This window comes from Polypterus senegalus, chromosome 9 (genome assembly GCF_016835505.1).
Source record: "Polypterus senegalus isolate Bchr_013 chromosome 9, ASM1683550v1, whole genome shotgun sequence".
NCBI lineage: Eukaryota > Metazoa > Chordata > Cladistia > Polypteriformes > Polypteridae > Polypterus > Polypterus senegalus.
Genome location: NC_053162.1, coordinates 122,721,630 through 122,736,912, shown reverse-complemented (window position 1 = coordinate 122,736,912; position 15,283 = coordinate 122,721,630). Strand labels below are relative to the sequence as shown.

The window sequence follows — 15,283 nt, the reverse complement described above, 5'->3', positions numbered from 1 at the left end:
CGTAGCCATTTTAATGTCAGCATAAAACCAGGCCAGTAACATTTTTTTGAAATAATTTCAGCAGTTTTATAAATTCCAGAATGTACACCAATAGCACTGGCATGAACTTCCTTACAAGTATCCTTTGTCTCCTAAACTCAACAAATAACTTTCATATTCCTCCTGTTGCTCTGCTTGTCTTTTTTGACAATAGTAAAGGTCATCCTCTTTAAAAAATTATATTCACGCAGCAATTAAAAATATGGTTATAATGTAAAACACTTCAAACAAGCCTGTAAAATGTACATTTTCTTTGTTTAAGTTGACTTCTTCAATGGATCTAACACTTACAACATGGGGCACTACAACACACATACACAAATATCTTTTAGTATTGTTTTAATATAGCCTTGAAAATTGTTGGTATCTGTCCTCTATCCAAGCCACCCATTTACAAAAGAGATTTACAGGCTTGGGCCCAGGACAAAAAATGAGACGGAAAGAAATGCCAAACTAGTGCTTACCACACTGACGCTTGCTCATACTACTACAGTTTAAAAGTGCCACCCAACCTGATGCCAACTCTTTCAGATGGGTAGTGAAACCAAGAAAATGTATTAATGGACACAGGAAAAAGTTAAAAGACTTATTCTGACAGTGACCATGTTGGGGATTGTTGATCTGTGAAGTGGCAGTAAAAATAAAAATTTAAAAACCTGATTACAAAATATATTAAGAAAACTCAAAAGGTTTGATTAATTTATGAAAACTCCATAGAATACTTTCTAATACATGTTTTTCCTTCAACAGTCATGCTAATGTCAGAATTTGTGTGTTTTATCACTTATACTTTGTGCACATATTGATGCTGTTTTATGGAAAACGCAAGCACACAGTAAATAATTATCAGCGGTTACAATTTAAATGTATATTTGCAGTATATACTGTACTGTATCCTGAAATGCCAAATTAGAAATGAGAAGATGATGAAAAGTTATATTTTGTTTAATATACTTTAAACAAACTGATCACAAAATGTCCTAATCAGTTTGACTTTGTTGGTACCCTAGAGTGGCACATATCCTGGAAGAAGTCCTATCAGGTTTATTTGGATTTAAAAAACCAAAATAATAATAATAATAATATATTACATTTATATAGCATTTTTCTGGCTACTCACAGCGATTTTCATAGACATACTTAAAAAGACAGTGTAAGCGCTTGATTTTTTTAATTAGTGGATGAGTAAGGACATAGTAAACAAAAAGTGATATAGAAGACTTCCTTCAATCTCTTTAAATAAACTATGGACAGTTTTGTAATTCCAGTGTTAATTTACAAGCAGAAGACGGGGGCACGCGTTTCTACAGCATAGACCAAGCTGTGGAAATAAGTGTCTCCTCTGCTAGAAGGGATTAAGAGACACACTCGATATGAAAACGTTATAAAAGACTGTCTAATAGACTTATTAAAGAAACTGTGCACAATTGTAACTGCCTGGTGTTCATTTTGTAATGGACCACAGCAGATAAGGAATGCCACAGGCTGCTAAAAGTTTTTTAAATACATTTGATGAGTTTTAATCTCCCATGAAAAACGGTGCAGAGAACTCCTATGTGTTTTATAGGATAATTGCACCTGCTGTGAAAATGAGAATCCTCTCCAATGTACAGGAGGTGAAAGGGTGGGTGTGATAGGAAATTTATTTATTTATTTATATAGAACTACTGTATATTTCATTCCAATAGTTTTGATTGGCTCACATGGCGGAGGTGAAATTTGAGTTCAACAACAAAACCTTTCCGTGGATTTTTCCCCCCTTTTTTATTCCCAGGAAAAACCACCTGTGTAAATGTTTAAGAGCAAGCTGTCACTTATAGCATGACAATGGATTGCTACATTTATTTTAACGAGCTCATCATTTTACCAAAGTTTACTGTCCGCCCTCAATCACAGAGCACCCCAGTAAAATGTCAATAGCGTTTAATTTACCTGCAGCCTTAGAACGCAGACATCAGGACATCGCTGTGCGTGCATGTTTATTAACAGATATGACAGCATTTTGCACGGAGCATGCGTTAAAACAAATTGATTAAGATCAGCGATTTTCAACGGTTCACATGTTTGCCGTAAGATTTTTTTAAAGCAAACTAATTAAAAACTTCTTTGAAGAAATTTGACACAAAATAAGTCTACGACGATTCTATACCATTTTATAGGAATTTTACATCATTATTTTAATAATATACATACACTATGTGTGGACTATAAAGCAATACATGTATAATTTCGTGCATTTTAACCAGTTGACATCTCTCAACTTGTTAAAAAGTTGAATATAATTAATTTATATGAACCTTTACTTCAATAATATACACATTATGTTTGCATTGCGTGTGCACCTTGCTGTGTAATTATTTCAATGAACTCGTGGTATTGTCCTTATTCATACCCCACTACGCAGCGGCTGAATTTGATCATGCATTCACACGTATAATAATAATAATAATAATACTATTATTATTATTGTTATTAATTCCTTACATTTCTTACTACTCAAAGCAATTTGTAAAAATAAATAAGTAAATAAATAAAATAACAGAAAGGAAGCCCCCCGGACACAAACCAGTGATCATTTAACTGCGAGTCAGCAATCTTACCACCACCTCTTCCTTATAGATACGCGCATTATAATTTTGAGCACTACGGGTAAGTAATAGCTATTTTCTTTTGTAAGTCAATCAAAAATGCTTAAGCCTAAAAAAAGATCGCCCTATCAAAATAAGAGACTCTTTCACCTTGTTGAAGTGAATCATCTTTAAATTAAATGCTGCCAATAAGGAATAATAGAAATCACCGCGCTGCTTTCTAACTTTGACGAACTAAAGTTTTATTGGGTGAAAAAAAAATGATCGTCCGTGACAGATACACTTAATCAGCAGTATGTGCGACCCACGATGTGTGAGTTTGAGTATTTGTGTTGTGTAGCGCGTGTGTTTGGTTTTCTCAGTTTTACAATAAAAACAGACCTCAGTTATTTGTGAAGCAGGAATATTCTGATCAATCTGGTCCCTGATCACTGATAAACATTCAGAAGAAACAGTGCTATTCCAGTGTTTTCCTCCATAACATCCTTTCAGCAAACAGGACTAAGTTCCTTGCTGAACCAGATCGCCCTTTAATGAAATGCTGCCAATACGGAATAACAGAAATCACCGGGCGGCTTTCGGTCAATGATAAACCAGCGTCTGTTGAGGTGAAAACATGGGAGGTACTGCGGTTGCACTCAATGCTTCCTGGTAACTCAGCTTTTGAGAAGAATCTGTTTTATGGGGTGAAAAAATAATCGTCCTTGACAGATACGCTTAATCAGTAGTACGTGCGACCCACGATTTGTGAGTGTGTGTGTGAGTGTGTACGTGCTTGTGTGTGGTTTTATTAGTTTTACTATAAAAATAGTTAAACATCAGTTATTTGTGATGCGGGAATATTCTGGTCATTTTGATCCCTGATGAACATTTAAAGAAACAGAGCAACTCCAGTGTTTTCCTCCATAACATTCTTTCAGCAAACAGGACTAAGTTCCTTGCTGAAGCAGATCGCTCTTTAATGAAATGCTGCCAATACGGAATAACAGATGTCACCAGGCGGCTTTCCACCAATGATAAACCAGCGTCTGAGGAGGTGAAAAAATGGGACGTACTGTGGTTGTGATTAATGCTTTCTAGTAACTCTGCTTTTGAGAAGAATCTGTCATGGGAGGGACAAGAGGGAGCGAGTGAGGCGGGTACAATGAGCCGGGGCGGGACGGAGCGAGGCGAAGAGGCGGTATCTGCGCGAGTGTTTTAAATAATGAAAGGAAAAAAGTGCTTTGAAATCGAGGACCCCAACAAATAGGGCTTACTGAAACAAAACGCGACAGACAAGCGTATGCTGCTTGTATAAAATGTTCACAATAATTACAACAGTGTTGAAGCAATGATGAAGCAAAAGGAGATGCTAAACATGGGTGACCGCGTTGTGCCTGCCCATAAATCCCAACCAATGTATATATCTGAACCGATCTATCTGAACCAATATATATATCAGAACGGATGTATCTGAACCGATGTATATATCTAAACCAATCTATTTTAACCAATATATATATTTAAACCAATGTATATCAACCAATATATATATCTCAACCAATGTATATATTTGAACGGATGTATTCAAACCAATGTATAAATCTGAACGGATGTATCTCAACCAATGTATATATATCAGAACGGATCTATGCAAACCAATTTATATATATTTCAACCAATGTATCTAAACCAATGTATATATCTGAACGGATGTATTCAAACCGATGTATATATCTCAACCAATACATCCCAACCAATGTATATATTTGAACCGAAATATATATCTGAATGGATGTATTAAAACCAATGTATATATTCAAACCAATGTATCTGAACCGATATAAATATCTGAACCAATGTATATATTTACAAACCAATCTTTTTTCCTGAACGGCCCTCATAGTATATATATATATATATATATATATATATATATATATATATATATATATATATATATATATATATATATATATATATATATATATATATATATATACACACACTTGTGTGTATGTTTGTGTGTGTGTGTGTATAGCTTTGGTCACTGAGTGCAAGGGAAAAATAATAAAATATAGTCTATAAGTTATTAAACATCCATCCATCCATCCATTTTCTAACCCGCTGAATCCAAATACAGGGTCACGGGGGTCTGCTGGAGCCAATCCCAGCCAACACAGGGCACAAGGCAGGAACCAATCCCGGGCAGGGTGCCAACCCACCGCAGGACACACACAAACACACCAAGCACACACTAGGGCCAATTTAGAATAGCCAATCCACCTAACCTGCATGTCTTTGGATTGTGGGAAGAAACGGCGCCGGAGGAAACCCGCGAACACGGGAGAACATGCAAACTCCACGCAGGAGGACCCGGGAAGCGAACCTGGGTCTCCTAACTGCGAGGCAGCAGCGCTACCACTGCGCCACCGTGCCGCCCAGTTATTAAACAGTAAAACATTAACGTTTTAAGAAGTACAGGTACATTGAGCCCTACTGGAGTGGTTGTGGGTAAACTACATTTTAAAGACTGTGTAACACAACAGGTAAGTAACTAACAGCAGCTAAAATATATATGGATCATCTCTCGGTAGTAGATCCCTTTTGAAAGGCGCTACACGACGGCTGTGGTATAGAAATTACATTTTCTATGTGAGCGTTCAAATTTGTGCCTCTGGTAATGTGCCTTACCGGCATTTAAAGAAAATTAGTTTTGTGTCCTCTGCAGTGTTAAGAGAGAAAGGCTTTGGTTTGGGATAAAAGGTGTAAAGAAAGGAAAGTTGCCTTTTCTTTTATATAGTATAGAGATGTGTTAAGCTGGCGTTATGATCGCCTTTTGGGGACAGTCGCGGTGGGTCTTGTGTAGACTGGTGAGATGTCCCTGCCATTAATCAGCTGTGATGGCACTGTCAGTCCTCCACTCGTGCGTGTTTTCATAATCCGAGTGAGGACCTCATAATCGTACGTGCAAAAGAAAGTGTGAATCGCCTTAATATTATTTTTCCGTGGTGTAGAAAAGGGGTCCTGTGTTTGCACTTGTCTGGGCTATAGCGCAGGGGGAGGATGAAAAAAATTAAAAGTGCTCACTTTGACTTAAGGCAGAAGCGCAGTCAGCGTCTCAAAGGCCGGCACAGCTATATTGCGCTGGCTGCTCGACTTTTGCTGGGCAGGAGACCACAGTTTTTGCAGACACGTTCATGATATCAAAAGTCTCAGCGCTCTTTGGAGGTCATTCATATATTATATATATATATAGCAAAATCCCCGCGCCTCGCAGCGGAGAAGTAGTGTGTTAAAGAAGTAATGAAAAAGAAAAGGAAACATTTTAATAATAGCGTAACATGATTGACATTGTCATGAGTGTTGCTGTCATATATATGCCTGCCTAAATAAGTCACCCTCGCTTTGCTCTTACTTTATTTACCGTTCATTTAATCATGGCTATTGGCGGAAAAATTATAAAATGGAAGGAGGATGGCTTTACCAAAACAATTATTGATGGCGAATCGATTATTCATAAAGCTTGAATTGGTGATGTTTTTCTGTGTTAACCTCATATTTTTCAGACTTCTTCTCAAACTAAGGTGGTGCGAGGGTAAAATGAATCGGGATGCGCTGATCAATGTAATCCGTGTACCAGGAAATCATGCATTGACAAAAGCTCCCTTTGCTTGTAATGCAAAGTGTGATTAAATGCATTATTTTTAACGCGTTATGGAGCACATGCATCAAAGCTTCTCAGCTGTGCTTGTGCTAAGAAAAGGAAAGATTTTAAAAATAGCGTAACACGATTGTCAATGTGACCTTTTGTAAGTAGTGCCTGGAGGATTCAGTGTGGAGAAACTCTAGAGATAGCGTGTGTATTAACTTGTGGATTTTTCTGTGAGTATTTGGTGGCAGTCTGACGTTGCTTGAAGACGGCATTAGCCGTGGAGCTCAGCTCAGACCGAAATTAGATGAATGGGAGGGGAGATGATGACGTGACTCCCCCACCCGCCTTAACTGTCAATCCCCCACAAACAGTCTCTCGGAATTTGCATAAGCACACCCTTTCACCTACAATTTTAACTTAGTTACAAAGTGATCAAAACTCTCGTTTATATCCTGCGTCCTCTCATTAAACTTGTATCCCGCATTACCTGTGGGCATGTGAAGCGCCAGCGGTAGCCTGTCTATGAACTTAATTTAAAGTTTAGGTTTACACCTTTCTTTCTTTCCGAGGCAGCAACACTCATTAATATGGTAGTATATGTCACTCGCTCGCTTCTTGTTTTTCGCTGCCTTCTCAATTATATAATGCATGTTTTCTTAAGCGCTTTTTGGAGGTCTTCCTGGTTTTCTACGCACTGCGTTGACAATCAGTTCACGTGATTACGTGGGAGGCGTGATGATGTCACACGAAACTCGGGCCCCCCACGTCATTCCAGCTCAACTCCATTACAGTTAATGGAGAAAAATACCTTCCAGTTATGACCATTAGGCTTAGAATTTCGAAATGAAACCTGCCCAACTTTTGTAAGTAAGCTGTAAGGAATGAGCCTGCCAAATTTCAGCCTTCTACCTACACAGGAAGTTGGAGAATTAGTGATGAGTCAGTGAGTGAGTGAGGGCTTTGCCTTTTATTAGTATAGATGCTTTAATAGACGATCAGCAACACATTTTTCTATTTTAAAATGCTTGCTGACTTTGAAACAGGGAATGGATTATTTAAAATGTTATTGATTCTGTTTGCTGATTTAATTGTACCACATTGTAATAGTGTTGCTAAATTTTGGTAAATGGTTATCCAAAAACCAGATTGTGTTTGGGATATGACTTGTTAGTTTTTGGTAGCTGAATTTTTTAGCACCCTTAATGCTATCATCCAAATATTTTTTTATAAAAATTTGTTGACATCAAAGCCAGAATTTTGTGTTGTCAAATGTTTTAATCCTCTGCAGCTTAACAAAATTCTGGGTACAGAACACAATGTTTTAATTTTTTTTTTTTTTTTTTGTATTTGTCAGGCACACTATGCACTGCTGCAGTATTTTACATCTGTTTTTGCACACCACATCCAGGATCTGTTCTGCTTGTGCCTATCCATGTTTTTGATTGCATAGCTTTTATTATCACTGGAGAAATACAATGTCTCCTTAAACACTTCCCCTCATAACACATTTTTTTGACAGATTTTTCTATCCAACTGTTCTCTTCTTGGATCTGTAGCCTATTTTTTTTTTTTTTTTCCCCCTTTTTTTTTTCCTTCTAATAATGACTTGTCATACAGTGATCCCTTGCTATATCGCGCTTCGACTTTCGCAGCTTCACTCCATCACGGATTTTAAAAGTAAGCATATCTAAATATATATCACTGATTTTTTCCTCTGGTTTGCGGATTTCTGCAGACAATGGATCTTTTAATTTATAGTACATGCTTCCTCAGTTGGTTTGCCCAGTTGATTTCATACAAGGGACATTGTTGGCAGATGGCTGAGAAGCTACCCAATTCGAGCACGTATTACATATTAAATAAAACTTCTCAAATGATATACGATATGCTTCCCGCGCGATGCTTCACATACTTGAAACCCCAAACAGCACGTAATAATTTTTGATTGTTTGCTTTTTTCTGTCTCTCACTCTCTCTGACATTCTCTACTCCTGACAGAGGGGCTGTTCGCACACTGGACTAGAGAATACGGATGCTCCTCTAAAAAATGCTGAAAGACTACCTTCACATTGCTCCTTTCCTTGCAGCTGCTTTGTCCAGCAGCGCTTCACATACTTAAAAGCCTGAACAGCCTTTTTGATTGTTTGCTTTCCTCTCTCTCTCTCTCTCTCTCTCTCACTGACATTCTCTGCTCCTGACGCGCACTCCTTTAAAGAGGAAGATATGTTTGCATTCTTTTAATTGTGAGACGGAACTGTCATCTCTGTCTTGTCATAGAGCACAGTTTAAATTTCTGACTAAAGAGTGTTATTTCATGTCTAGAGGGCTCTAATAATGTTAAAAAAATGTATTTAGAAGGTTGTAAACAGGTTTTCCATGCTCTAACTGTGAAAATATTCGATTTATAAATAAAGAATCCTACTTCGCGGATATTCATTTATCGCGGTAGAGTCTGGATTAACCACGATGTAATGAGAGTTTACAGATGTAAAATTCAAAAGGTTATTTTCTATTTAAGCAAGCATGTCTTGCAGAAACAGATTATTACAGAGGGAGAAATTTAACTTAAAGAGAGTACTTACACTTTTGTGAAAAATGGACTTGCATATTGTGTACAAATTAGACTGCTGTCAGGTACATAGACTAGTTGGTCATGCTTAAAATTGTAATTAGGCAGAGTTATACACCTGACATATATTTGAGAGATATCTGTGGGTGGATAAACCAAGAAAATACTGAGATATTGGTGAATCTCACTAAAAATAAAATGGAACAGTCTTATTAAAGCTGCATAGTGGCAATTACAGAAGTCACTTTTTGACATACCAAGAATGGATATTGTCTGTTCCCTCCCAAAGAGTTAAAATGGCTACTAATAAATTTCATTGATAACATATAATTTGCCGCGCCATTTGCCTATGTCGCCCATCCAAAAGTAAACTGTAGGCATACCAAAGACTTAATTTATGTATTCAGAAGTATGGGAACTTCTTACACAATCTCAATCAATCAAGGACCCCTTTCCATTTGTAGGCTGTTTTTTTTATATATATATATATATATATATATATATATATATATATATATATATATATATATATATATATATATATATATATATATATATATATATATATATATATATATATATATATATATATATATATATATATAAATAAAAAGTGAAAGGTGTCCGTTATAAAACTTCCACTGGTGTCAGTCTTTTATAGTTGCTTTTTGGCAGGTATCCACAAGGGCTGTTGACTTTTCTAAAGAGAAATAGGAAGAACATAAACAAACAAATGCTTTACATATGACAAGAGAAACTCCATAGCTTTCCTGCTCTTACAAGACATTTACAAAGGAAGGAGGAAAGTCAAAAGCAACTTTATGATAAACTGCAGACATTCAGATTGGTTGATGAAGTACTTTTAAAACATACTAATTCATTTTTAGCATGGTAATAAGGGCCTGCTGCAGCAGAGTACAGAGAACACCCTTTAAATTACTGTTACAAGAATGGAACAACGAGCAGTTAGTTACTAAAGTCTACCAAGTTAGTCTGTCTACCAGTGTAAATCAGCCTATAGTTCTTAAAGGATGGTACAACTGAACCAGACAAAACGATTGAACCTAATCCAGATACACAGTGCCATATTTTGCAGTAGTCCTTGGTGGAGTGATTTGAGAAGTAAAACAAATGCTTATAAATGGGAATCGTGCCACATGGCCATATTTCCATACTTGTGGCGCATTACCTGCATTGTGAGGAAGCGACATTTGGGACTTTATAGGTAACTGCTCATTCAACACAAAGTTAAACCTGTGGTACTCAAGGATTCTCCAAAGAGACACAGTACCAAAGGAGTCTCAACTCATCAAAGGGATATTGACAAGTGTTACTTGGAGTCAGTCTACAAAGTTTTTTTTTTTTTTTTTTTTAAATGGACAGGAGCATATTAAGGGCACAAGAGAATGTTGTGTGCACAGCTTGTTGAATCTCACGCTAGTATTTTAGATCAGCTTTTGTGATAATCCCATAAGCCACACACAACCTGCACTTCCACATCTTCACTGCAGCAATTATCTTCTCAGCAAGGCTTTCAGCTGTATGTCTGGCTGTAACATTTTGTTTCTTGATGGCAATAATTTCATCTACCAGGCTTGTCTCTGTTGTAGTAGTAGTATGCTGTTGTGTAGTAATTGGTTCTTAGAGCAGTTCTAAAGTCAAGTTGTGAGTGCAGGAATATCGCTGTGTCCATCATTGTTGGAGCATCATGAAGCTTTGAGTAGGTGGTGGTGGCGCAGGCCACCACCACAAAGAAACCGGAAAAAGAAACAGAGAAGAGAGTAGGGGTCAGTACCGATTTTAGAGCCACCATGAATAGTTATTTTGAGGAAATTGAACATATAGAGTATCAGGATTAAGTTAAATTAAGATTAAAATGAAGTTATAAAAAGGCCATGTTAAAGTAATATGTTTTTAGCAGTGTTTTAAAGTGCTCTACTGTATCAGCCTGGCGAATTCCTATTGGCAGGCTATTCCAGATTTTAGGTGCATAACAGCAGAAGGCCGCCTCACCACTTCTTTTAAGTTTTGTTCTTGGAATTCTAAGGAGACACTCATTTGAGGATCTGAGGTTACGATTTGGAATATAAGGTGTCAGACATTCCGATATATAAGATGGGGGGAGATTATTGAAGGCTTTATAAACCATAAGCAGAATTTTAAAGTCAATTCTGAATGACACAGGTAACCAGTGTAGTGACATTAAAACTGGAGAAATGTGTTCGGATTTTCTTTTCCTAGTTAGGATTCTAGCAGCTGCATTCTGCACTAGTTGCAAACGATTTGTCTTTTTTGGGTAGTCCTTAGAGGAGTGCGTTACAGTAATCTAGTCGACTGAAAACAAACGAGTGAACTAATTTCTCAGCATCTTTCAGTGATATAAGCGGTCTAACTGTACTTATGTTTCTTAAGTGAAAAAATGCTGTCCTATTGATCTGATTAATATGTGATTTAAAATTCAGATTACAGTCAACAATCACCCTAAGCTTTTTACCTCCGTCTTGACTTTTAATCCTAATGTATCCAGTTTATTTCTAATAGCCTCATTGTATCCATTATTGCTGATCACTAAAATTTCAGTTTTCTCTTTATTTAACTTGAGAAAATTACTATTCATCCATTCTGAGATACTAGTCAGACATTCTGTTAGTGAATCAATAGAATCAGGGTCATCAGAAGATTTTGATAAGTACAGCTGTGTGTCATCAGCATAGCTGTGGTAGCTCACATTGTGCTCTGAGATAATCTGACCTAACGGAAGCATGTAGATTGAGAACAACAGCGGACCCAGGATAGAGCCTTGTGGAACACCATATCGGATATCATTTGTCTTCGAGTTGTAATTCCCACAACTAACAAAAAATTTTCTCCCTGTCAGGTAGGATTCAAACCAATTTAAGACACTGCCAGAGAGGCCCACCCATTGACTAAGGCGATTTCTAAGAATGTTGTAATCAATGGTGTCAAATGCAGCACTCAGATCTAAGAGGATGAGAACAGATAAATGGCCTCTGTCTGCATTTACCCGCAAATCATTTACTACTTTAACGAGTGCAGTTTCTGTGCTGTGATTTGTTCTAAAACCCGACTGAAATTTATCAAGAATAGCATGTTTATTTAGGTGGTCATTTAACTGCATAATGACTGCCTTCTCCAGAACTTTACTTAAGAAAGGCAGGTTAGAGATGGGTCTAAAATTTTCAAGAGCTGAGGGGTCGAGGTTATGTTTCTTAAGTAGGGGTTTAACTACAGCAGTTTTAAGACAGTCTGGGAAGACCCCAGTATCTAGTGACGAATTTACTATGTCAATAACATTATCAATTAGCACGCCTGATACTTCTTTGAAAAACCTTGTTGGTATCGGGTCAAGGACGCAGGTTGAGGGTTTTAATTGAGAGATTCTTTTCTTTAAATTAGGTAAATCTATCCTAGTGAAAGAGTTTAATTTGTTTATAACAGGATGCTGGGGTTTAGGAGGATCCTTAGTGTTGGAGGGATATACTATGTTATTTCTAATATCATTAATTTTTTGATTGAAAAATACAGCGACAACCTCACAAATAAATCAAATTAATCAGTATTTTACAAACTAGACTTAAACTTGCTAGAATGTTCTTGTTTGGTTATCAACATTTTGAAGCAGCTTGTCTAGTGGTGGTATAACTAACCACTTATTTTTTTTAAACAATATGACTGGTAGGATCAAACAAGGTGGTTGTGATTTGCTTTTTCTATATTGGAAATCCAAATCTGTGCCAAAGACATATTACAGGAAATAATTTTAACGGGCAAAAGCCAAACTTTATCAATAACTGTTTTTTCCAAATTTGGCAGAATTTATAGTGCTTTTAATTCAGTTTTCTGTCTAGTGTTGATTTTTGCCTTACACCCAATACCTGTAGTATAGGCTTCAGTTCCAAATTACTGTGCAATTGGAAAGAGTGTGGCTCAGGAAATGGAGGGTTTTCCAGTGCTGTTTTGTTTCAGCATTTGCAGCACTGCATGTCATGTTCATTCACTTCAGGCTGTTCTGCTTCAGCCATCCAAAGCAGTGGACGATGAGTATTATGACAGACAACACTCAATTGAAAAATTTGTGTTTTGATAACTGAAAAAAGATTGGTTACATGCACTGGAAAATGGATGAATATTAATAGTATGCCAGAGTGTAACATTATGTACTTTGCAGATAATAAATACGTGAAATGAGTACACAAGTGCTTGTACTTAACAAATTTCTTAAGCATTATTTTTGTTAAGTAACATGCTTTTATTCAGTCCTGTCCCAGCCCCAAATCACTGTGCTGAGGTTAAGCACTGATTTTATGTTTAAGTACTGTATTTTTTATTTCTGATGAACTAGTATTCCATCTAAGACTTTATAGAGTGAGTTTCTGTGTGTGTGGGTGACAGTGTGCTCCTGTACAGATTTTTTTTTTATTATACACCCTAAAAGTCAACTTTTGCATAAAAATGAATATGTAAAAAAATTGATGTAGCAGATCTTCCCATCAGATTATTTAGACTTTGAAGATGAGATTTTTTGAAGTAAAAATTATTCCATATGAAAATGTTTGCACTGTTCATTTATATTGCAGACAATTTAATTTTGTATATATATTGTATGAAATAAATCTGTATTCACAGAGTGCCCTCAAAGGTATAGTACTTTTAAGAACATATGAAGCACAAGCAAGCCAAAAAATGAGAAGATGGGAGTTTTGCACCACCTAGTGGAAGGAGAAAACAAAGATTAAATCATTGTTTTCATTTCAGATTACTTATTATTATCATTACTTATTTTGCATAAACACTTAAGTTTGTGATATACAGTTCATTTTAAGGGAGACTTTTTCATTCCTTGTAGCATCTTTATTCATTATATTGTAGCCATTGATTGCAAGTTTAATATGTTTTTAAAGTCAAGAAAATAGTTTTTAACTCTGTTGTGCCGCCCTCCTCTACTTCAACTTTGTAAAGCCCCTCTCTCTCTCTCTCTCTCTCCCTCTCACACACACAGAATCAGATGCAGAAATTGCTGAACATGAAACTCCAAAGGTTACAACACCAATTGGAAGATCATCCAGGCGGACAAGACCTAAAAAATAGTTTTCTTCAGGAAACTGAGTTTTATAAAATGTTTAAATGTTATTGTATTGTTTTTATTTGTGTTTAGTCCATTTACCTTTTAATATTTCATGTTCAGCTTTTTTTTAATTACACTGTGAATATTTAAAGATTTTAAGTGTTCAATTACTATAATAAAATATATTCTTATATAATCCCTACACAAGTTACATTAGCTGTAGAATTTCTAATAAATGTATATTTTGGCTCTAATAGGTATGCAACAGTTGTAAAAATTTTGTCACATGGATAAATTTGGTAGGGCATTATTGTGAACAGAATAACAGTATATTAGTAACGTATTTGAGGACCACAAATACTTTTTCATAACTAATGAAAAATTTCTTAAACGCATTGTTTACAAATACATTTTCTTTGAAGACAATGAATGGAAGTCCCAAGGAGTAGATGTAGCCTTACTTCTCTAATTTCTTCTATGTACAGAGACATTGTAGTTTTATAAATTTGGATCCTACAAGCAAATTTTGATTTCTTGAGTTAAAAAATAACTAATCTTGTTTTTGCATACAGACTTCACTGTCCTTCAGTAGCTTTGAGTCTGTGTAGACGTTAGTATTTCACAAAATTTGCTGGCATGAATTAGTATTTAGATGATTGATTGAACCCTTTTTATTGATCATCACTAAGATGTTTCTACACCTTGTTTGGAGCCCATCTGTGCTCAATTCATTTGACTGTACAGGATTAGGAGTGTCACGCTCCCTGTCTATAGAAGATCCCACAGTTGATAGAGAGAAACTGACCATGAGATTGAAGGAAATGATTAGATATCAAATATGTAATTTCGCTTAGACAGTTTACAGATTTTGGTGAGGCATCAATCTAGGGCAGGCTACAAAAACATTTCTGCACCACTGAAGGAATTGACTGGTTTGAGGAAAAGCCAAAAGGAGCAAAGTGAAGAGTACATTTTAATGAGAACCTGCTGAAGAGCACTCTGTACTGAAAATACTGTGAATGTCTAAGTTGCCCATCCAGAGATCTGACTTCAACTTAATCAAATATCTGTGGACAGACCTGAAAATAGCTGTTAACTGATGGTCTCCATCCAACAAATTAGAGCTTGAACAGATCTGCAGAGAAGAATGGCAGAAAATCTCCAAATCCATATGTGCGAAGCTTGTCACATTATATCCAAGACCTCTCCAAGCCATAATTGCTGCAGAAGGTGCTTCAATGAACTACTGTGTAAAGGGTCTGAATACTATACTATTTCTATTTACTACAGGTATCCTATTTCAGTTTTGCTTTTTAATATACAGAAATTAATAAAATCAAAATAAAGTGGGTATAAATGAGTTTAGA

General features: G+C 36.2%; 1 protein-coding gene across 2 annotated transcripts in view; it reads left to right on the top strand.

Moving 5' to 3' along the window:
* Positions 1-14,032, top strand: part of ncapd2 (non-SMC condensin I complex, subunit D2) — a 96,780-nt gene extending 82,748 nt beyond the window's left edge. For both annotated transcript variants that reach the window (XM_039763694.1, XM_039763695.1), the window contains one exon: positions 13,851-14,032. In XM_039763694.1, the coding sequence (XP_039619628.1) occupies positions 13,851-13,939 (89 nt within the window). In that variant the 3' untranslated portion in view covers positions 13,940-14,032. The remainder of the gene's footprint in view (positions 1-13,850) is intronic.
* The last annotated feature ends 1,251 nt before the right edge of the window (positions 14,033-15,283 follow it).